This window comes from Stylophora pistillata, chromosome 5 (assembly GCF_964205215.1).
Source record: "Stylophora pistillata chromosome 5, jaStyPist1.2, whole genome shotgun sequence".
Classification (NCBI taxonomy): Eukaryota; Metazoa; Cnidaria; class Anthozoa; order Scleractinia; family Pocilloporidae; genus Stylophora; species Stylophora pistillata.
In genome coordinates this window covers 10,634,589-10,657,708 of record NC_142523.1, presented here as the reverse complement: position 1 = coordinate 10,657,708, position 23,120 = coordinate 10,634,589, and the positions used below count along the sequence as shown (strand labels likewise).

The window sequence follows — 23,120 nt, the reverse complement described above, 5'->3', positions numbered from 1 at the left end:
GGATTCCAAATGGAAAGTTAGATAATTTGCCGTTGGGCTTTTTTTCCCACAGAACACGTAAATCAAAAGTTGTTTGTTTTGCAGAGGACAGTTGAGAAATATGCAGAGTTTTCAAAGGCACGTGCTGAGCTATGTTCTGCTAGTTAGATCTTTTGTTTTGCCACGTCCTCTTCACCGTTTCCGTCTCGGTTTGCGTTAAAGTGCCTAATTTGACATTTTCAAACAACATTTCTCTCTCTTAAAACGTAGTTCCTTTGCTATATATAAAAAAAACAACAACAACAACAACAAAACTGGTTCTTGTGTTGAACAAGTTACTGGTTGGATATAGGCGCAATTTCTTAGCTCAAAATGTTATAATTTCTAGATATCTGCTAGTTGCTTATTTATTTTTTTTTTTTAGCATATGCTCCGCAGGGAATGAAAAGGGATAAGTAAAGTACTAGTTGCTTCTACAACCCCTTTTGGAAAATTTCAGAGCAATGAGATGGATTCAAACACCAAAGTTAGCAGACAACGTGTATACATTTTTTTAATTGATCATCGCAAAGCGACATATTCAGACGTAAAAAAAGAAACGAGGTGACCTTCTCAAACGACAAATATCAATTTCTAGCTGCGTTGGATAAAACAGATTAAAGTTTTACAGAACACGTTTCGCCGATAGAGATTAATTTTGAATTGAATACCTACACCAGTTCCCGGTCTCAATTTATGAAGGAACGAAAACTCCGGAATCCATGTAGATACGGTATTAAAAAATCGACTTAAACTCAGCCGTAATAGATTTATATTTCATGTTAACACAAACAATCAACTAAGCCAATACAAAAATCTTTAAGCAGAGACACTACTCTCCCTAATAAACTTTACATGGCCGCATCGCATAAACACCTAGTTTTGAACATGAGCCTGATTTCTTCCCATAGAAAACCTCTTGGTAGAGAAGGAACTAATGAGTTTCGTCAAAGCGAAAAAATATTATATATATATTTAGTATAATTTCAGAGCTGAGCAAAGAGTTTCCAGCAATCTGATTGGTCGAGCGGTTCCTTGTATGACGCTATATAAACCGCTCCACGCAGTTTATATAAAATGTTAAAATAAAATGTTAATTTATGTTACTAAAATGTTATGATTTTAGAAATTTCTGTGTTGTTCAACTCTGAAATTATACTAAAACAATTATTCGCCTCAGGTTTGGTGAATATTGTCGAATAATCCCCTCGACTTCGTCTCCGGGATTATTCGACGATATTCACCTCGCCTTCGGCAAATTGTTAAATATTGCGACATGCGTTACGAATGAAAATTTGAATGTTAACGAAGTCAGGTACCTTTTTACTTTTAACATTTGAGCTCAAACCACCGATCCTTATCAATACGGTACTTTGATCTGTAATTGTGAACGAACGAAAACGCAGATATCCATGTTGTTTGCATTATAGCATTGACTTTAGTTCTGCTGTAAAAGGCGGAAATAAATTAAATCAAACTCCTTGTAATGTTATTCTCAGAGGAGGCATGTATTCAGTCATTATGTTCAAATCAATTACTATTGCTTTTGAAACCGGAAATTCTCTGACATACGGTTTGAAAAGGCAAGTAAAAAAAATCTGAATTAATTACAAGACCCGATTAAAGTTATCGGGGTACTTGCACGAGCAATAATATCAACTAAATTGAGTTACAATTCTCAGACTTTGGTTTAGAAAGAATCCGGTCTTGTATATGATATATATAACTGATAAATTAAATCATTTCCGGTTATGTTCCATTTTTCTATGTATTTATAGAAATTTCAGTCTTCTACACTAGTTAGTCGTAGCCAGTTGAGACAATCGATAGACGGCAGGTTTTGAATAGAGGGAGTTGCGAGAACCATTCTAATATGTATCAGCGCTTGAACTAATCGAGAAGCTAGCAAACGTACAATTAAAATTATGTCGCAGTAAGATATTTGTAGCTTGACCAAGTTGTTGCTTTCGGGGGTGGAAATCCTGTTGCTGTGATGTTTGGTGTCAAATTGTGTGCCAAATTTAAACTGCATGTTCACCCGACGCGTGCAATAGTAATGTCGGTTTACGATACAGGATCAATGAGTCACGCTTCCTGCTTTACTATGTTTGCTTTGTGATTATAATCAATGCTTTCTTCAGTAAGTGGACTGTTCGATTTTGCAGGAAGGACAAATCTCGTTGGGTTAATTTTACAGCTGAATAAAGTTCAGTGTTAATTTGAAAATAACATGGACATCTCGGTTTTCATTAATTCACAAATTTATACGAATAAAATTGAAAATGATCGTGATCTGTCAAAGGTCATCTGTCAACCAGGTTTCTTGTTTGCCTTCACTTAATCTCACAGGAATGAAACTCAGAGTCCATGAAATGCGTATTGGATTGTATGTTTTGAATAGAGTCAGTCGCGTTGAAAGTCCTCAACTGATTCATATTAGAAGCGTGATCACATAAGCATTCAAATTTCTGTTTGTATTTTATATCCTAGCATCATAGTTTTCGCTTTGACGAAACTCACTAATTTTCTCTCTGCCGAGAGGTTTTCGGTGGGAAGATATAAAGTTTACGCTTAATTAAAGCTATGTGTTCGCCCGAAGCGTTCGAAGAAGGTTCGTTTTTTCGCTTGAGGATCTTGATCCCTATCGACGAAGTGTCATCTGTAAACGTCTTGCTATATATCATACATCTGGAAATTGATACTCACCGTTTGCGAAGATCATGTCGGTACCATGATTATTAACTATGGGGTTCACTAAGGTACTCGTTGATGGAAGTCGGTTTTATTTCGAACTTACGGCGCACTATCAACGGAGCGGTAAGTGTTGATAATTCATTGTAACCTTCGCTTTTTGGATATAAGACTAACTGTTGAGCGGCCTTAAACGAAAATTGTGTCGTTTCATTTTTCGTACCTAAATCTGTCACTCTGCGATGACTGATTAAAAAAGAAATATATGCGATGTCCTCAAACTTTGGTTTATGGATCCATCTCATTGCTCTGAAGTTTGCCCATAAGGGATTGTAGATATTAAGAAATTATAACCTTTTGAGCGTCCATATAGATATATTGTTTTTGTCATTGTGACCGTATCCAATTTTTACGCCACAAAGGAAATTGCGCCGAAATGCTAATACCTGTAAAACACAAGTACTTTTTTGTTTGTTTTGATAACAAAGCAATCACGCTTGAGAAAGAGAAATTGTTTGACAATGTAAGAACAAGGAACTTCAACAAAAACCACGGCAGTAATATGAAATAAAGATATATTGCGGCTGAATTTAAGTCAATCTTATGATGCAATCTCCATGGACTCCGGCGCTTTCATTCCGTCATACTGATTGAGACCGTAAGCGATCATGACTAAGGCCCCGTCCACACGAAGACGATTGTAAGCGCAAACGCTAGTAAACGCATATTTTTATCGCCGTCCACACGAAAACGATCATCGTTTACGTAGCGTTTTCACCCGTCCACACGAAAACGCTCGTAAACGCATTAAACGATGTCATACATCGAACGCGCATCTTTGCTTCAGCGCCTTGTTATCAAGTGTTAGCGCCCATGTTGTAAAGTCACCACGTGCGTTTGTTGTGATCGAGAGAGGAGAAAAATGTCGACCTGGTCTGGTCCAGAATCTTCTCTCTTTGCTCTCACGTCTGTATCTAAGTCGTTTTACTCGAGTAAAACTGCTTGTAGTTGTGGATAACAATCTTGAGAGGTTTAGTCTTCTTCTTTTGTAGTTTTCCTGTATATCAATTATTACATGATTCAATTGAATGCTCGCAATTATGCTTGAAAGAAGCGCAAGCACGACACAGCTCAACACTCGTGTGTACGCCATGTTGGAAACGCACTCGATAAAAGAGACTGGCGATGACATCTGACGTCAGCGTTTTCAAAGCGTTTACGAAAATATACGTTTACGCCCGTCCACACGACGACGCATAAACGGCGTTTTCAAATTTATCCACTTTGGAGAGCGGTTTCGAATTTATGCGTTTACGGTGAGCGTTTTCATCGTCTTCGTGTGGACGGAAGGCCTGAACGCATGAAAAAGATTGCGGTTACTAGCGTTTGCGTTTACAATCGTCTTCGTGTGGACGGGGCCTTAAACACCACACGAGTACATACGTCCACTAATGTTTATGTTTTCGAGCACATGTAAAACCCCCCGCCATTTTTATTTTGTTTAATCAGTATGCATTCGTTTAGTCACTTCAGTCCCGACAACGTTCAATCTCAGCCTACCCTTGGACGATGGAAAGACAGACACGTCCGGTTGTTAACCGAAAGCTATCTCAAATTTCAAGGCCTAATTGGACAGGGAAACAACAGGAAGGAAGGTGTGTTAAGCAAAATAGCTGACGAGTTCAATAAGCACGTTGATATAAAAGTAATAGGGGAGCAGTGCTTAAGAAAGTGGAAAAAACTGGAAACAAAACAAAAAGAAATAGAAGACAACAACAGGCAAACGGGCAGAGCGCATAAATCTTGGAACTTTCACAAGGAAATGGAGTAGTGCATTGGCGATAAAGCAAGTGTCAGACCAACTTTTACATTCAACTCAGGCTCCAGTGCGTCTTCGAGTGCTCGTTCACATTCACCTCAAGCAATTGATGACAGCTCAGACGCTGAAAATTATTCAGTGGATTCCGAGGACGTCAAAGGTAAAGCAGCTGTTGACCCAGAATCGAAGCAAAGACGGCAAACGAAAAGAAAAAGAAAGTCACTTTCATAAGCTTCCGAGATGCTGGGATTTTTGAGGGAGTATGGAGAGAAGCGCGAAAAGGTAGAGGAAGAAAAACTTAACCTTATGAAGACAATGCAACAAGAAAAAAAAATTTTTTTTGGTCAATTTCTAAGTTTTCTTAAAGATAAAAAGTGGCTAGAAATGTAAAGGAACATGTTTAAATTTCACCAATATAAGCTTAATATTTGTAGCCAAAAAAAATGGTCCTTTTACAAAGGGTTGATATATTCAGTAGCCTGGGGTTTTACTGTACCTTAATAATGGATATCCCCCATCCCCCTGTAAGTAAGTATCACCAAGGAATTTGTCGCCACTCGTGTTCCACAACATAGAATTACGAAGCACTCGAGAGTCATGAACAGACCCTGGCCATCCCACAAAAACATCGGTAAACAGCATATTGTTATCACACACCAACTCGAAGAAAATAGTAGAAAATTTAGTGTTAGCAAGCTGTAAGCGAGCTTAATGACATTGACTTTACTGATGTGTGTATGTGTGAAAATCCAGAATATGCTCATAACTTATTTTATGGTAAACTAATGGAAAGATGTGATAAATGCCTACCTAATAGATGAGTGGCAAATAAATTGAGTTGAGTGACATAATGTTTTGGTGTTCTCTTTTTTGATTGTACCTGAACATTCAGTGAGTGGAATTTCTCGCGGTTAATATACGCTTTCCGGTCGCTCTCAGGTGCCCTGATCCTAATATGGGTCCCATCTATTATCCCAATTACTCCAGGAAATCTTCCTTCATCTTCAAAAGATTAACTGATCTCAAGTAATTTATTTCCCGTGATGTGAATTCGAACAGAAAACAAACAGTCAATACTTAGGCCTGCGAACTAGCAAGAAAGTGGGTAATCGTTCTGAGAGACATTATGATACTCAACCGTAGGTCAATTGATATATTCATGGTAAAGGTCCACAACTGCCATAACAACTCTTCGGAATACCCTGTTGTAGATGCTCCTTGTAACAACTAAACGATCGGCTATGGCCCTTGCTAGTTCTTGGTTAGCCATGCCCCACAAAAAAGTTAAAATTTGCTTCTGAGGTGGAATCACCGGTTTTCCAGAAGGATCACCTAATGGAATACGCCCTCTTCGGATGATTTCTCTGGAGAGGACCTCGACTGTTTCTTTAGTCATTGTGCTGTCTAAACTCATCTGCCAAATAACGGGGAATTGTTTGCTCAAAATAACCCATTATTTCAGTTAAATTTCGGCGCATAAAACAACTCGCGGCACTAAACACAACAATGTCATCATCATCTTCCACAAGATCAGTTTAGTCGAAATCGTCATCTATAGACCTCAACACAATATCAGCCTTTATTCATCTATAGACTTCAACATAAGCATTGGTGATCCCAGATCCGCCATTTTAAAAGAGAGCGCGAAATTTTTTTTTGCGAGGGGAATGACGGTGACGTGACGGTTCGAACGAGACCGTTCGAACCGTCACGATCCATTCACCCCCAAGAAATATTTGAACCTCGGCCCGGAAATTTTGGTTGAATGGATCGCGCCGGATATTTGCCGTTTGCGAAGGTCACCTCGTTTCTTTTTTCTTGCGTGAATCTGTCGCTCTGCGAGGACTGATTAAAAAAGATATCACTGCTAACTTTGGTGTTTGAATTCACCTCATTACTCTAACGTTTACCATCAAGGGGTTGTATTTTTATAAGCAACTAATAGATATTTGGAAATTATAACCATTTGAGCGTTCAAAGGAAATTGCGCCAAAATGCTAATAACTTGCACAACGTACAACACAAGTACTTTTTCTTTAGTTTTGATAACAAAGCAATTACACATAAGAAAGAGAAATTTTGTTTGAAAACAATTAAATGGTTAACGTAAACCACGACGGTAAAGGCGACGGGGACGTGGCAAAACAAAAGATCTAATGGACAGAACATAGCTCAGCACGTGCCTTTGAGCACTTTTTACATTTCTCAGCCGTCCTCTACAAAGCGATCAACTTTGGATTTGCGTGGTCTATGGACAAAAAGCCCAACGGCAAATAATTAAAGTTTCCACAAGGAATCCAAGGCGGCTCACATACGTTGTGCTGAAGTTAAAGTGAAGCGTCGCATGAAACCGTAAATATGCAGCTTTCACGAAATTCTAACTAGATAAATATAATTCATTTTTAATCGAAATCTTCCGACGCTATGCCGACTGCGAAAGGCCCTTAAAGTCCCGTTTAAACGGTTCCAACAATCGACCAGCAATCGTTGGAATTGTGCGGCGGCCTTTTTAAAGGCTTTACAAATGTCTTATAAAGGCCTTACTAAGACCTTACAAAGGAAAAGTTGAATTGATGTTGAACGAAAATTTAAACAGACCTAAACGTGATTTAACACGCCTTCAAAAGCTTTAATTCAACATTTCTGACGCTTTCACACTATTGGACGCATACACCGAAAATAAGGTTTAACAAATTGTTGAATGCAAACTTCTTAAGTATAAATTCAAATTCATTCAGTATAACTGTCTACTGAATCATTAAGTTTGTTTTTGATGAGCTGTCATATTACGGATTGATGACTGGACAGTTTTAACTTGTTGAGTATGGTAAGCATACTCAACTAGTTAAAAGCTAGCTGATTGGCTAATTTTGTACTAGTTAGTTCATTCCAGATTCTCTTTTAGCGTTCCAAAAAGGTTTTAGCCTGTGTTCAAGGCAAACAGTTACTAAGGTCAAGTTACTTGGAGCATTCTTCCAAATAACTCAATTTGATCTGTCAACACTCGCATCCGCTGCATTATCAACGTCATAAAATCAAACGTACTGACGAGAAATTCTATAAAAATGCTTGTTTCAAGAAGAAAAGGGGCTTTCCTGCCCATTGCCGGGCGATAAGATGTATTTATTTTACCTCACGGACTGTTCACCCTAAGAAGAAGGACCCACTCGTTTCCTGTTCTCTGCCTTGATTGTTAAAACTGGAAAGTATCGCTTTGTCGTAAACGTGTCAATCGCACGATCTGCTCAACGCGGGAAGTGGAATATTACGCCGCCACAAGAGTCACGTAATAAAACCCAGACGATAGACGGTAGACGGTAGACGATAGACGGTAGACGGTAGACGATAGAAGATAGACTATGGGCGATAGGTGGTAGGCGATAGACGATAGACGAAAGGCGATATACGGTAGATAATACGTTAATATACGATAGATTTTGTGACGGAACTCAAAATGTTCACGCAATCGCTTTTTGTCCCATAAATCCTTCTTTTGCGCGGCGTTATGAGCGAAATTCCAAAACTGTCACGCAATCTCGTGAATGTCGCATAAATCTTTCTCTTTTCACTTGACCGCTTATGTTTACTGTCAGAAAATTGGCTGTCTTCGGGAAAAATGCTACGCATGCTTTCTGGTTCTTGAGAAAATCCATTTAGAAATTGGACTATGGAAAACATTTCGGTTATTGTCACGTTCCGAGACGTCGTGTGATATATGTTTTTTAACTCCTAACAATAGAGGTAACTCACGTAAAAACAAACCTTGGGCTTTTGGCCCCCGAAGAAATTTACAGTTTTCGCACCTCAAGTGTGGGTCTACGTATATCAATGAAACGCAACATCGAACCTTGCCTGCGTGTAGACGTCTTCTACTTCTTTTGTTGCACGCAGAAAAGGGACGTCTGCAAAACGCCGTCAATAATCCCGTAATCGTGTTCTAGCGTCCCGCTGACAGGGTATTCGATTTCGCATAAATTATGAAATGATATCCGCTGACCAAAGTTCAACAGTATGAAAAAAAATGGCGGACTTTCAGGCTGTTGTGAAGCGTGTTTGTGAAGTGTTTAACGCCTCTTCACATGGAGAGGATATATATGTCATCTTGACCTTGGTTACCAACTGTAACCATGCCTTATCACAGGTTATTACAACCTTTACCATGATAAAATTTCTTTTGTCTTGTGCAGCATTTGCCGAGGCATCAGTTGGCGTTTATACACGGAGAATGTTTACCTAGGCAAGTAAACTCTGGTATCTCGGTAAAACGTTCAAGGCTAAACACAGCATCAGTTTTGAAAGGTATGTTAAATCCTCTTCACGTCATATTTATTGAATAGAAATAATTCCAAAATACACACCTTGAGTAGATGTGTCCTGATCCACTAAGTGATTTAGAGCTTCTTGTTGCCTTGCATCACTGCTGTTTCTTGATGTAAATGTACCACCACCTGCCAGTGCAAAATCCAGGCCTAACCGAGTAAGTCCTTTTTATAAACACCAATGAAATACCAGGTGAGCTTCCGCGCGAAAACGTGATATCTTTATGCGTTTTAACGTACGACCCACCCGGTCGCGCTCGCATAATTCCATAGAAAGTCTGATATGGTGAAAGCTGACGTGTGTAAGGCCAGACGGGTTGACGTGAGCAGGTCGGGGAAAAAACCGGCCAGCCCTCCTACTCAATAAGTACTTAATATTACATGGCCGATTGGAGATGCGAACTTTCTCTGCATCTCCAAGCGGCAATATAAGAACCATTTCTTTCACTGTAAAAAAGGAAATTACCCTCACTGATTAAAAACTCCACACTGCTCTTCAAATTTCTTAAAAAGGAAGTCACCGTGAACAGCATATCAAAAGTGCTCATTAATGTGCTTCATGCAACATAAATCTCTACTTTTGTGATTCTACCTTGTTCAGAACAATTGATCTGTCGTTCTCCTATTAATGCATGTTCCCCTGGTGGCTGTTGCTCTCCTCCTTCTGCTGGTTGCCATGGTCGTTGCTGGTTTTCTCCCCCTCCAAGTCTTTCATCTGGTTTTTAGTACACAAAATGAGTAAATTGAGATCCCCGTGGCCGTGGGAAATATCAAAGGAGTTGGCCACTCAAGAAAAATTACCAAAAATGTTTACCAGCCAGAAAGAAAATGAAGAATCACATTTGGAAGTGAATACGGTACAATTATTTTGGTTTGATTGAATCACAATCATATAAGGAACTGAATGCAAATGAAAGACCGATGCTGTCATTATTTTTACTGTATCCTTACACATGTTTTCCTATTACTCAGCCGACACTGTTATCAAACCAGAGCCACGGTTGAATGAGAAAGGTGTGGTGCTCTTTGGAGAAAGTGGTGTCCTGGATCCTGGGGTTGTTACTAGGAAATTAGACTACCATCTGAAATTCAGGTGAAGCATCTCAAAGATAGCGAGCCACAGTTGCGAGTGTGTAACCTCAGAGGCGCTGGTCATAATATATCGAGCGTTTGCAAAAATCTAAACGACAATTGTTGCTTCTTCATCTCGTAAATTTTGCCGGCAGCCGGCACTCAGTGAGAACCTTGTGTTGGAAAAGAACTTTAGTCCAACAATGACTCTACCCTCCCATGAGTACCAAGTTGGATAATCAACTGTGAGATAGGCCAACATGTCCATTCATATTCAAAATGTCCACCAAGCCCAATTCACTGGGGTAGACAGGTGAATTCCAATCTGAAAGTACTCCCAAAACACTAAAACTAAAAAAATACCTACATGGACACATGAAAACAACAATAAAGTTTGGCCTCTTCGTGGTAACGTTCAAGACCTTGACAAACAAATACACATACGTTTAGCTAATCGAAAGTTACCAACCTGCAAATTTTCGTGTCCTATCAATCTGTGAAAACAGAACAAAAGAAATCTGCCCGTTTTCCTTCATAGTAAGAGCACCAACAGCAACTGCCTCGTCTTTGAATGTAAAGGAAATTGGAGCTCCAAGGCCTTTTCGATAAATGTCGAAAAAGCTAGCGCTTTTTATCTTGGAATTGTGGTCAGCAACATATGTTTCTTCTTCTGCAATCCCCATCACCTGGTATGGTCTTATGGCAAATGAATCTGCGGATGGCTCAACGACGTGGCAGTATAATTCAAAATTTCGTAAGTCTTCCTTTACTTCACTGCGTATGGTGAATGGACGGTACATCAGTAGACCGGAGCTATGTTTTCGAATGATGCCAAATTTGTTTGGATCAACAGGCACAATTGCGAGGCCTGATTTGAAGATCACTTCGTCGCATACTATGCTAACTAGTTTCTTCGGTTCTTTGTCTTTGCCTTTTGATTTCTTGAAATGCAAGTAGTAATCACTTAAATCATCAGATGTAATAACCTTGTCGCTTGTGATCAAATGAATGTTTTTATCACACTTGAGAAAGAAGCCCTTTACAAGGCTTCCGGTACCAACAAACTTGCCGCCTTGCCCATGGATGCGTTTCCATATCCCACAAGTGCCAAAGATGCACTTACCTTCCCTTCTTTCGATGTCTCTTGTTAGTGTATGGGAAATCGCAACAGAGGAGGCTTCACTTGGAAGTGACATTTCTTTCTCATCAGACCGTCAAGGTCCCATGTTGGAAAATTGAGGAAATGATCGAGAATATGCAGAACTCATGATATGCCTGTAGCCAATAGAATATTCAAGTGGATTGAACTCAAGATGCTGATAACCAATCGGAAGAAAGCAAAACTTGCCTTCTATGCAGTCAGGCTGGAAATGCAAATGAACGGAACAATAATTTAGTTTTATGATTTCAATGCAAATTACTAAGATCAAATCCAATAAACAAGAAATCAAAAACTGTTTCCCTTTAAAGCAATTTTTGGCAAAGAAAATCAACAATTAACAAAAAAGTCTTATTTACTTGAGATGCAGTAACCATTGCACGACTAAACAGACATGCCTCGAACATCAGATCACTTTAAAATCTCAGGAAAGGATTTAATCACAGCAGGTACTCTAACTAGAACACCTCAGGAAAGTTTCCTACAAGAGCTGATAAACGTCTGGCAGAAGATCTGAATCCATGTGCTTCCGTTTTGGAAAGTCTACCAGCTACAGAGAGAAGTCTGGAAGAAATACGACTCCACCAACAAGAGTATAAAAAATGCAGAAAACTTCAAGAAGTTTGTATCGATGGTTAGCCCGATAGATTCGAACTGCAGGGAGCGCTTAAAGCTCATTGGCCAGAAAGAGGAGGCATTACCGTCCAAAGAGGCAATAAAATTTTGGAGCAGCTGATCTCATTACCCGTGCAGCCTTTAAATTTAAATTTAAGTGACTGCTTTAGGTCTGTCTCATTAAAATTCCGTAACCACATCTTCGTTTATTCGCTCTAAAATTACATTAAATCTACAGCTTTTTTGGCTCTACATCTCAAAAAGCAACGTCAAAGATCAAAGCCGTGCGATTCAACAGGTCCCTTGAGCGTCCTGGTACTGGTTCGGCCAATCCCAGCATTCCTTTGGACACAGTAATAGCACAATCGCGTATTACACCTGGTAACTCATTCGTGTAATCGAATCAACATTCTTCAAATGACGTCAATTGTATACGATTTACATCTTCTATAATGTTCGGATTCAAATCCGAACAAAACGTCACTTTTACAAGTTATAGACTCTTTTTTTCATATGATCAAAATTAAAATTGAAAGCATTTCAGGGAAAAATAAAGCTTGTAAGAGCAGTTCAACTCGTCATATATAACACAGCGGGTTAGCAGTCTATCGTTCGATTTTTTGCTTAAATTAACCACAAATAATAGCCGGCAATAGTCTACAGAAATCGTCTCTGAATTCCATCGATCTTGTCTAGTATACATCGAGTAGTACTTCTGTAAAGTAGCCCTTGTGAGATGTTGCTTGTAATTTGTTCACTTGATCCAGTAGAGCATATAACTTCCCTCAGTAATGATGAATAAATTAACTGTGTGACTTTATACATCTAACCACTGTTCCAGTTACCAATCTAGAGAAGAATCCCGGTAACTCGAACTCCCAAAGGAAACGAAAAAGGTGTCGAGTTAGCGAAGGTTTGAGCTATAAGTATTAAAGTTGAATTGCTATGACCCCGATTATTACTAGTAACGAGTCATGTACTTTCAATTCTTGCATAATCACCAGTCACTTTTGGAACCTTAACTTTATTCAGTGTAACAAGGTTAGGTTTAGTTTACAAATTTTAGGTCAATGTGTTGGGTTTTCATAAATGTTACCAAGTTCACCTCCATCGGAATCAAAGGTTGGTACGTGTTAATCAGCTATGTTCTGACACTTAGACGTTTATCGAACGACGTTACTAGGGTAAATTTTAGCCAAGGGAAGGTACAATTAGTTCGAGTCAACCGAGCTCTAGTTCCTTGAGAGTGATGAAAATAGCGTCAAATCGAAGGAAAATCTGATCTTGCTCGAGTTAGCGGGAGATTGGAATAAACTGACCAGGTTCGATTAAGTTGGGTTCTATTGTATTAGGAAAGCAATGCACAATTTCTCAACTGGGTCGAAAAACCGAATCTTCCATTGTATTAACACGGTCAGTTGAGAGCGGTGAGCATAATTATAGTCCGAAGCGAAAGAGTATGATGCTTAATTCGTTCCGATATTTTTTTGTGAAAAAGTCAGTTTTGTCCTTTAAAAATGATAAAGAACAAAATGGTCAAGAGTTTAAGAAAGAATCAAATGTATTGGCTTTATCATTTGCAGTTTGGATCGAACAGACGAGCAGAAAGACTACTGCATTATAGCAAAGTAATGGTACGTTGCCAAAATTGTTCAAGCGTTCCTTTCGATTTCTTGACACGTTATGAGAATTATGAAACATATCGAGGCCAAGAAGTTTCAAAAACTGATGAGTCAAGTTCCTAAATTTTTACAGAGCAGAAGAAAAGTGGTTCAGTTCCGAAATCATCGATAGAAACGCGAATGACAACGAAATATGTCAGTAGCAGCGAGGCGTCTTCATCTTGTGATGTCCACCACAATGTCAAGTAATTAGCAGAAGATGGTTCATACAATAGATTGCTTTCAATCACGTGATTCCCAGTCATGCAAATTTATTGAAACACAAAAGAAAATTTTGCAGCAATATACGAGTGTGGGTGGATAGGGATGAAATAGAGACACAACGCGTGTGATCCTAAGTGCAGATAAGAGCGAGACAAAAAAGGTTAAAAAGCCCACTAATTCTTGTTTCAAACAAATCAAGATTAGCTTGTCATGAAAAGGATTTGCCAATTTTTGAGAGTAAGCTGTGATGTGTCAGGTTTATTCGCCATCTCTAGCCTGGCGTGAAATTTAATTTTAACCTAATTGAATCTACATTCTTTGACTGACGTTAAATGAATATGATTAATGTTTCTTAGAATGTTCGAATTGAAATTGAAAGAAAAAATATCTGAACTAAACGTCACTTGTAGAAGTTACAGAGTAATTTCAAAAGATCACAATTGAAATTTAAAACATTTTAAGAGAATAAAAAGTTTGTAAGAGCAATTCAATGAACTCGTCACATATAACACAATGGTTTATCGTTCCTTTATTCGATTTCCGCATCATTGACCCTATCGAGGCCGTAATCAGCGATGGATAATCTGTGAAAAATGTCTTGAGAACCAACAGATAATAGCCGGCCTCAAACTACAAGAATTGTTTTCAAATTCAATTTATCATATTGGATGGGTATCAGGCGGTAATTTGATATTCCTTTCTACAAAGTTACACTTGTTAGATCTTGTTTCCAATTTATTTGCTCGACCCGACATAGCATGTAACTTAAATTCGAAATGATGTTAAAAAACAACCGTAACTTTATTGAAGCCTAGTTCCCACTAGCGACATAACGATCGTAATCATAATCATAAGCACGAACATAAACATAAACTTCTTATGTTCTAGTGGGAACGGTTTTCAACTGCACTCGCAAGCTTTTCCTTCAATCTGGCCGCCATCTTGAAATGAACTGACCCGAAAGTACTAGACCTAAACTGTAATTGGCTAAAACACAATGATCCCGTTGCGTCATTGTTTCTCAGTATGTGGTTATGATTTTCGCGTTCCCACAACAAAGAAAAGCAACATAGTCATAGTCAGAGACATAATCATTATCATAAGAAAATGGTCGATCATTTTCTTATGATTATGATTATGTTGATCATAAGGGCGCCTATGATTATGTTTCTGGACGTTCCCACTAAGACATAAGCGACGTAACAGCGTTATGTTCGTGCTTATGAATATGATTATGATCATTATGTCGCTAGTAGAGCCTTGATGTAGACTGTTTGTAATTTGAAAGAATCTTTGCAAAAACGTTAATGCTGCTGTTCAATGATTTCCATGTTTTAATTCTAAAGCATCTTTCAGAAGGAAAAACTCTTAAGAGCGTCTCTTAAATTGAGGTTATCACCTACAAGCTTTAATCGAGTCTGTATTCGTACCATTTGGTTTTGTTGCTATACGCATAAAACGCCAGCGCGGGCAAGATCATTTGTGTCGACAAGAATATTTTAAACAGAGCTTGAAAGCGAGAAATAATTAATGGGTCGTTAATGGACGGCACCCATGTACAGTAATTATCGACTTGACTGGGATTTAATACCAAGGTGTTCGGAGTTGACTCATCTGCCATATTCAACGCTTTTTGGTGGTTATTAGGGATTCTAGCCAAATCGTGGCGCTGTTGTTTACATGAAGATCAGTTTTTAAAGTGAATGATCCGATCCTGTCAGAACCGAACTTCGAAATCGAAATACAGTGCGTAATACTACTGTCACGTACACTTATCACTTTTTCAGCAATCTGTGTTCAGCAGAAGGCGTAGATTGTAATCTTGTTGGCGTTGTGCTAAGCATTTTATAAAGCCCCGTTTTTTCCGACCGTAAGATGGCGGCAACTTTCGGTCGGGATAATGGTAGACTTTCAGATAGCTACCTACACAGACAACTGGCTAGATATTTTATGAATCCAAGTGAGTTAAGCAACAGAAACTTTTCATCAGTCCGTTAAACTACAAACAATGGCGTTTGGAACGAGAAATCGACGCATCTATCTACTCAAAAGCGAAAGTGCTGACTGTATGCTTTGATCATTCGTTTCAATAGATATTTGGAATCTAAAATAGAAAACTTTTAACTCACCATTTCAACTCAAGACTTTCAGGGACTATTGGATTCGATGCAAGGACATTGAGTTCATCTAAAAAGTCAGAGGAGGCGCAGTGCATTATCATCTCGTGATTTTATCAAATGTCTTTTTTCGGGGCGTTACGTCATAGACCTTAAGGATCGGACAAATCTTTGACGCGAACGTGACATCATAACCGAAAAAAAAACTGGGAACCAGAACCTCGTCGGTCACGTCACTTGTAAACGTGACTAAAATGAGTACGCGGACGTTTCCTCGAATTCCCCATTTTCCCGATAAAGCGTCTCGGTTGTTTTCCTTACGATTGTTAAGGCTGCTACTCGAGAAAAGCTACAGCTAGTACGTGATGTTCATTACAGTGCCTCTATTATTAAAACTTTAAGTAATTATCAGGAGATGGTTAATACAATAGACTCACGCTATAAAAGCCAACCAAATTTACCGGAACACAAGAGAAATTTATATCAGAAAAGAGTTCAAATCCCAGAGCGCCGTCCTGGTTCACTAAGTGGGAGTTAGGGGTAGGACATTTCCTCTGCCCGCTTAGCTATACGGGTATCTAGCTATGCGAGGGTGCGTTAATCTTGTACCCAGATACTATGGTGAATATGTAATGTAAAAGGTCTGTGTACGATATAGTATCTCAATCGTCGTACCCAGACCATTCATGGCTAAGAGGTTACAGTCACACAGTGGGATCTGGGTACCAAATTAAGATGGGGATAGCATGTGGCCACCGTTGCAGCGAAACAAAGACAGATTTGAAAATGCCCAATAATTCAATAGACAGTTTACCTTCTCATGAAAGTGACTTATTGCGTAGTCAGGAAATTATAGAAATCTACTCGTTTAATGAAATGAATTTTATAAAGTTACATTTGTTTAATGCTATTCTTCGAGAAAACTCAGAAGAGGAGTTTGTTATGTCCAAGAGATTATAAACCTGAATACTCTCTTGTTAAATATGCCTTAAACTGAATCACCATCTTTGGAAGAAAGACCGAAAGTTGGAAAGCTGTTCATTTGTTGCTTTATGAACTTCAAATCTTCCAATTACTTTTCTAACTATTTAACCACTGAAATTATTTTATGATGAGAACGCCCAGCAAACACTCACACGCGGGAGAACTATGCTAATTTTTGCCCTCGCACCCTTTTGTTCCACCACTGTGGCAAATTTTGCATCGAAATATCTTAAGAATATAAGAAAAAAAAAAAGAAAAGAAAAGAAAACTCTTGGAAATAAATCCCCGAATCGATAAACGACACAGTATGGTAACATTATTGTCCGAAGAGAAATATTTTTGCCTTTTTTTTTTGCTTTCTTTTTTGAAGAGGAGGGTGAATGCTTTTTAAGGAATGGTCATTATTTGTCGCCTACAAGAATGGGGGGGGGGGGAAGGGGGGTGGAAGGATGTTGCTTGTATCACAGTAAAACTTACCTAAGGCCTTGCTAGGGTTCTATGATATTCTTATGGTTCCAATTTTCTGATTTTCTGAACCTCCCTCCCATCCTCTAAATCCTCTATATCTCAAAACCCTAACCCTAACCTCTATATCTCAAAACCAGGATTACGGCTAGCCATGCTGGCTCGTTTGACTTGGAATCACAAAGTTGATTACAAACGCGCCAAGATCTCGGTAAAACCGAGCCAGCCCGGCTTATGTAACCAGGCCCTCTGTTAGTGTGTTAGTAATTAAAATGTGTCGATTTGTCGTAGTCTGCTAAAACCAGAACAAAAGCACCAATGATTTTCGTTATTTTTCTTACCTATTCAAGACGTCCTTTACATTACGAGGGCATAGTAAACGGCCACGCAATAGGTCAAACATGTTTTTGCGCGCGAAATATCTTTGTGAAACAAAATCAGACAAATTTTTTATTTTTGTAAATGGGCTGAGTTTACCTCATGCTAGGTGAATAAAATATATCAGATGTTCAAAAAGGCTCATAAAATTGGATTAAACCAACACAGTTATATCAAACTCATTTGCAATTAAACTCACTTGCAATTGACATATGCTCTGTGAGAAGAGAGTGTTTTATATCCTTGTGTACATATAAAACAAAGTTACTAAGACAATGTCAGAAGTGCAAGTAGATTAATGAACTATTTATACCAACCTTTGATGAAAATTGTATTGAGAACTTGAATGTTAATATTTAGTCGAAAGTTGAAGTAGCTTTTCTGCGAGCTTATTCTATGCGCTGGTGTTCTCTGCATTTGATGTTCTGAAAATGTGTTTTAAAATTGTCTTCGCTTTGAAATAGGTATTCAGTACCTATGGAATATACAGAACACTTCTTGTCCGCTGGCGGATCCGAGTTTAATATCTCTTCCGAGTGAGAAGAGGGAACAATTAAGAGATATTGTGTGATATGCTGGTGAAGGTCTCTTTAGTAAAAGTGAAAGTCTCTGCCTAATTTATCCTAACATACAATTTTTTGATGAAATATCGATTTTTTTTGCATTCTACGATATATGTAGCGTTAATCTTCGATCAGAACCATATATCCCTGAAACAACTTTCCCATTGCGGACTAAGGATATAAAATTATTACATCTTTTCAAAGGTTCTTTTATTAAAATCATAGCTGCAGTTTTATCATTGCTACAAGGTTTTGTTCCTTTAATAATAGTAATCTCTGTACCACGATGAGCAGAATCAAGAAAAACTCATGTAAAACTCAGTTATGCCTTTTGCTCGCTTGCCAATAACCAAGTGTTGTACACTGTGCATTGCTAGGGATGAGCACGGTTTGCTGGGAGAATTAAACGGACAACCTTTATTTGCCGTAATTTAGCCACTCAGTTGAGTGGCCGTTTATTTTTAATACCAAATCGAATTACAGTGAAACCGGAAATAAAAACCTAATCCCAGCAAAAGTGAGGACAAACACCCATCGAAAGAGGACTCAACGCACTTCTGAGAATGCTCGAAAACAATGGGCGGGTTAATAGGGTGGGGAATGTTTGCCCTGCACCGAAGCTTAACTAAAAGAGGCCCGAAATCAAATATTCGGATGCTTAAGTATCTGCTATTATAAGTCCCGGATGTAACCCATCCGGGATAATGATAAGTCGCGGCGCAGGATGCATAAATCAATTTATTCCCTTTGGTAATAAATGTCATTTAAAGTAAATAGGAAAGAAACAAACGAAAAAATCACGAGTATAAAAACCAGCAAACAAAACTTAAAGAACAAATCGAAAAGCAAAAAGGCCAATCCACAAGATAATTCCCGCAAGATGTTTAAGCTGCACAGTAACCTGGACACGCTATAAAGTCATAAACTAACCTGAATTAAAGCATTTTTCTCTATGAACTTGATTTCATAGACTTGTTCATGATCAATAACGTACCATGCCTCTCTACCAGTTAGCTTTGTTTTCCCTCGAGTCCTGATGTTTCCCGAAAAGAGGTCGAGGAAAAAATCAGGACTCTTGGGGAAACAAAATTAACTGTTTTCCTCGGGACCATTCATTAAGTGTATAATCAGTAGGCCTGTTTATACAGGCGCTGATATTAAGTAGTGTTCCAAAGCAGTTCTCTCGACAGTTCCAGGAAAACTGTTTCCTAAATCCTTAAAATAATTGCTTTTGCTTCAGCACAAAAGCCTTTCCATCAGAGTTGAAATCAGTCGTTCCAGATTCCTTAAAACTTTAGTGGAAAAGAGGCTTGGGGCGAATTTTCAATGAGCATATGAACTATTGGAGCCGAGGTATAAGGTTCGTTGATGAAAAGTTCGGCGCTCTTAACCATGTAGAGATCACTTAATCCTTTTATTCCCAAGATCTCACTAGCAATTCTCTTTACTCTCTGCTGCACAATTCTTACTATGTCAGTTGGGAGAATTTGATATTGGATCAACTAATAGTCCTCTAAATGACTATAACGTGTCTGCTTGATAGTGTATTGGTGTGGTAGGGAGAAATTCTGTCTTGATCACTCATGGGAGTTATATAATTAAGAAGCCCTTTACTCTAACTGACAAGGACAGAAACATAAAAATTTTACCTTAAATATCCACGAAAAGTGAGACCGCAAAATACAACCAGGTGATCAGCATATACCACAGGTGAAATAAAAAACCAGCGAGGTTGTACGCTTGACAAGAAATTCCTAGAAAGAAATGACCTAGGGTTTTAGATTTCGGGTCAAGATTTCTTACTTTTACAATGTTATGAGGAATAAACAACAGTGCACACGAGTGACGGACTGTAGGAAATTGCCAGCGACCAACCGCTGACAAGGGGTCGGGCATTGAGCATGAAGCATTGAGTCCTGAATCTGGTTAAACTTTTAATTGTCTTATTGACACTTCTCTAAAGCACTGAACACTACGTAGTTTAACAGTGCAAGATAGCCCTATATTTTTACCAATGAAATTACTGGAACTACCATTTGACTTAATGACGTCACAATATCGATATCGAAGAAAAACGTCCAATACCTTACACGGTAACGTATCGATTCGGAAAATCCGTATCGGCCTATCCTAAGTGCCGTGTAGTGAGGCGAAACAACTAAGACGCAAAGGAAGCCAGTGAAGTGATATGGTAGCTCGAACGATAAATTAAACATTTTAAAAACTATTTGCAACTTACAAATAACGCAACACACGTTGAGAGGTCAAAAAAATATTCTCTAGGTGGAAGTAATTTCCGAAGACCAACCGACCTGTAAAAATAACTAGTATGCTATCATAAAGAACATTCTTGCTTAGGTTCAATGATATTGTCAAGAAAGCGCTAAAGAATTTATTTAGGGATATGTAAATAATTATTTTATTCTCTCAGGATCAATGTAGTGGGTGATATTTGTATCTGTTACAAAACTCGTATTCTTCACTTGTGTAATGTGTTGTGTAATTAACCTTTATTGTATATATCAAATTGTTTTCTTCATTCTTTTCTGGCACCTTGCGTCCACATGTATTTAAGAATTCGGGTGGTTACGGTGTGTGTTTTAGCTTAGTAATTACTGGAAACTCATTACGACTGTTTCATTTAATGCATCAGCATTCTTCAATTGACGTCAATCCAATACGATTCATATCTCCTAGAATGTTCAAATTCAAATTTGAAAAAAATCCAAACAAAAGTTTAAAATATTCTAAGGTAAGAAAAAGCTTTTAAGAGAAATTGAAGTCGTCACATAAAACACAATGGTTCATCGTTCGTTTCTTCCGTTTCCGCATCAGTGATTATAGCGACGCCGTTATCATCAATATCTAATTTGCGAAATTGTCTTGAAAAACAGCAAACAATAACCGATACTGGCGAGAAACCTTTCTCTCACAAAAAGATAACGTCACATATTAAGGTCATGTTTAGACGCCAAATATATACCTAGACTTTCACTCAACAAAACGAGCACTGTGATTGGTTGATTCTTGGTCAAAGTGCCTCTGACCAAACACAAATGTTTCCCGACCGAGATACAAATGCACAGTTGTTGCTCGCGCGCCGAATACAACAGTATGTTTTTGTCATATGATTTTATAAGGGAAAGTCTAAATATGTAACAAAGCACTTAATGTATCGTCTCTTGGAAAACTAGTTAGTTTTGTTTTCCCTCGAGTCTTGATGTTTCCCGAGATGAAGTCGAGGGAAACATCAGGACTCTCGGGGAAACAAAGCTACCTGTTTCCCTCGGGACAATACATTAAGTGTATAATGTAGGCCTGTTTATACTGGCGCCGATATTAAGTAGTGTCCCAAAGCAGTTCTCTCAACGATACCAGGAAAACTGCTTTCTAAATCCTTAAAAGAATTGCTTTTGCCTCAGCACAAAAGCCTTTCCATTAGAGTCCAAATCACTCGTTCGAGAGTCTTGAAAAATTTAGTGAAAAAGAGGCCTGAGGCGAATTTTCAGTACAGCATAAGAACTATTGAAAAAGCTGTTCTTAACCGTGTAGATATCAGTTAATCCTTTCATTCCGAATATCTCATTAGCAGGGAGAATTTGTCATTGAATCAACTAATAGTCCCCTAAATGACCGTAAGGTGTCTGCCTGATAGCGTATTGATATTGTAGGGAAGAATTCTGTCTTTGTCACTCATGGGAGTTAAATGGTTAAAAAGCCCTTTACTCTAATTGACAAGCACAGAAACAGAAAAATCTTACCTGAAATATCCACTAAAAGTGAAACCTCGAAATCCAACCAGGTGATTAGCATATAACACAGCCGAAATAAAAAACCAGAGAGATTGAACGCTTGAAAAGAAATTCCTAGAAAGAAATGACCCAGGGTTTTAAATCTCGAGTCACGATTTCTTACTTTAAAAATGTTAGGAGTTGTAAATATTGCACACGAGTAACAGATTGTAGTCAATTGCCAGCGGTCGGGAATTGCAAGGGGTTGGGCATTAAGCATTGAGTATCGAGTCGTTCATCCGGTTTTAAACTTTTAACTGTCTTATTAACACTTGTATAAAGCACTGAACGCTGCATAACTTTAACAGTGCAAGATAACTCTATATTTTTACCAATCAAACCACCGGAATGACCATTTGACTCAATGATGTCACAGTATTGATATCGGAAAAAAACGTCAATTTTTTACTCGGTATCGTATCGATTCGGAAAATCCGTATCGGCCCATCCTTAGCGCCATGTATAGAAACAAAACGACGAAGACACAAAGCAAGCTCATGGAGTGATATTGTGGTACGACTGACAAATTAAGCAACATTTTAAAATTATCTACAAGTAACAATTAACGCAACAGTTGAGAGGCCAAGAAAATATTTTCTAGGTGGAAGTGATTTCGAATACCAACCTTCTTATAAAAATAGCTAGTATGCAGAAATAGGGAACATTCTTGCTTGGGTTGGTATTTAAGGACGTGATAATTTAAGAATATTTAAGATTGCTTATGGAGGAAAGACACAGAGAACGCAGCAAATAAATCAGCAAAATTAATTAACTTAGGGATCATTAAACCATAAAATTCGTAGATGTGTTGGCCATAGTGTTCTTCCGCGTTGCGCTTTCGTTTTCAAAGAGAGGCGCAGTCGGCTGTTAAGGCTTGCGACTATCAACACACAAATTCCTTCAGACAATTCTTAAATCTTTAACTCAAATGTTGAAGTTTTCTCACGCGTCATTCGTGTCCCTGAACTCAAGGAAAGAGTGTTTCATTACCACAAGTCTCACATGAAGACTTCATTCTTTTAAAGCATAGAAAACCTGCCGGGCTACTGAGTTTTTAAACCGTCACTTAACAAGCCACGATTCTTTTTAGGGAGCAGAGCACTTTTATCTCGTGATTAAGTAGCGTAACGTCAATTGTAACAAATAACAGATTGCACCGGTAGCAAGTACTAGTCGAGTCCCTTCGTGCGTGCAAACATCAGCTTAGGACCAATCAAAACACCCTCTACTCTAGCTGTTAAACA

General features: G+C 38.4%; 1 protein-coding gene and 1 pseudogene across 3 annotated transcripts in view; one reads left to right on the top strand and one right to left on the bottom strand.

Moving 5' to 3' along the window:
- LOC111345905 (uncharacterized) overlaps positions 1 to 19,841 on the bottom strand; it is a 55,639-nt gene extending 35,798 nt beyond the window's left edge. For 2 of the 3 annotated variants that reach the window (XM_088759572.1, XM_088759574.1), the window contains exons 1-4: positions 19,735 to 19,841; positions 10,388 to 11,282; positions 9,440 to 9,562; positions 8,887 to 8,976 (exon numbers count right to left, since the gene is read on the bottom strand). In XM_088759572.1, the coding sequence (XP_088615698.1) occupies positions 8,887 to 8,976; positions 9,440 to 9,562; positions 10,388 to 11,114 (940 nt within the window). In that variant the 5' untranslated portion in view covers positions 11,115 to 11,282; positions 19,735 to 19,841. The remainder of the gene's footprint in view (positions 1 to 8,886; positions 8,977 to 9,439; positions 9,563 to 10,387; positions 11,283 to 19,734) is intronic. The other variant, XM_088759573.1, reaches the window with a different exon arrangement.
- LOC148730222 (uncharacterized) lies at positions 4,220 to 5,120 on the top strand (annotated as a pseudogene).
- Positions 19,842 to 23,120: the final 3,279 nt, after the last annotated feature.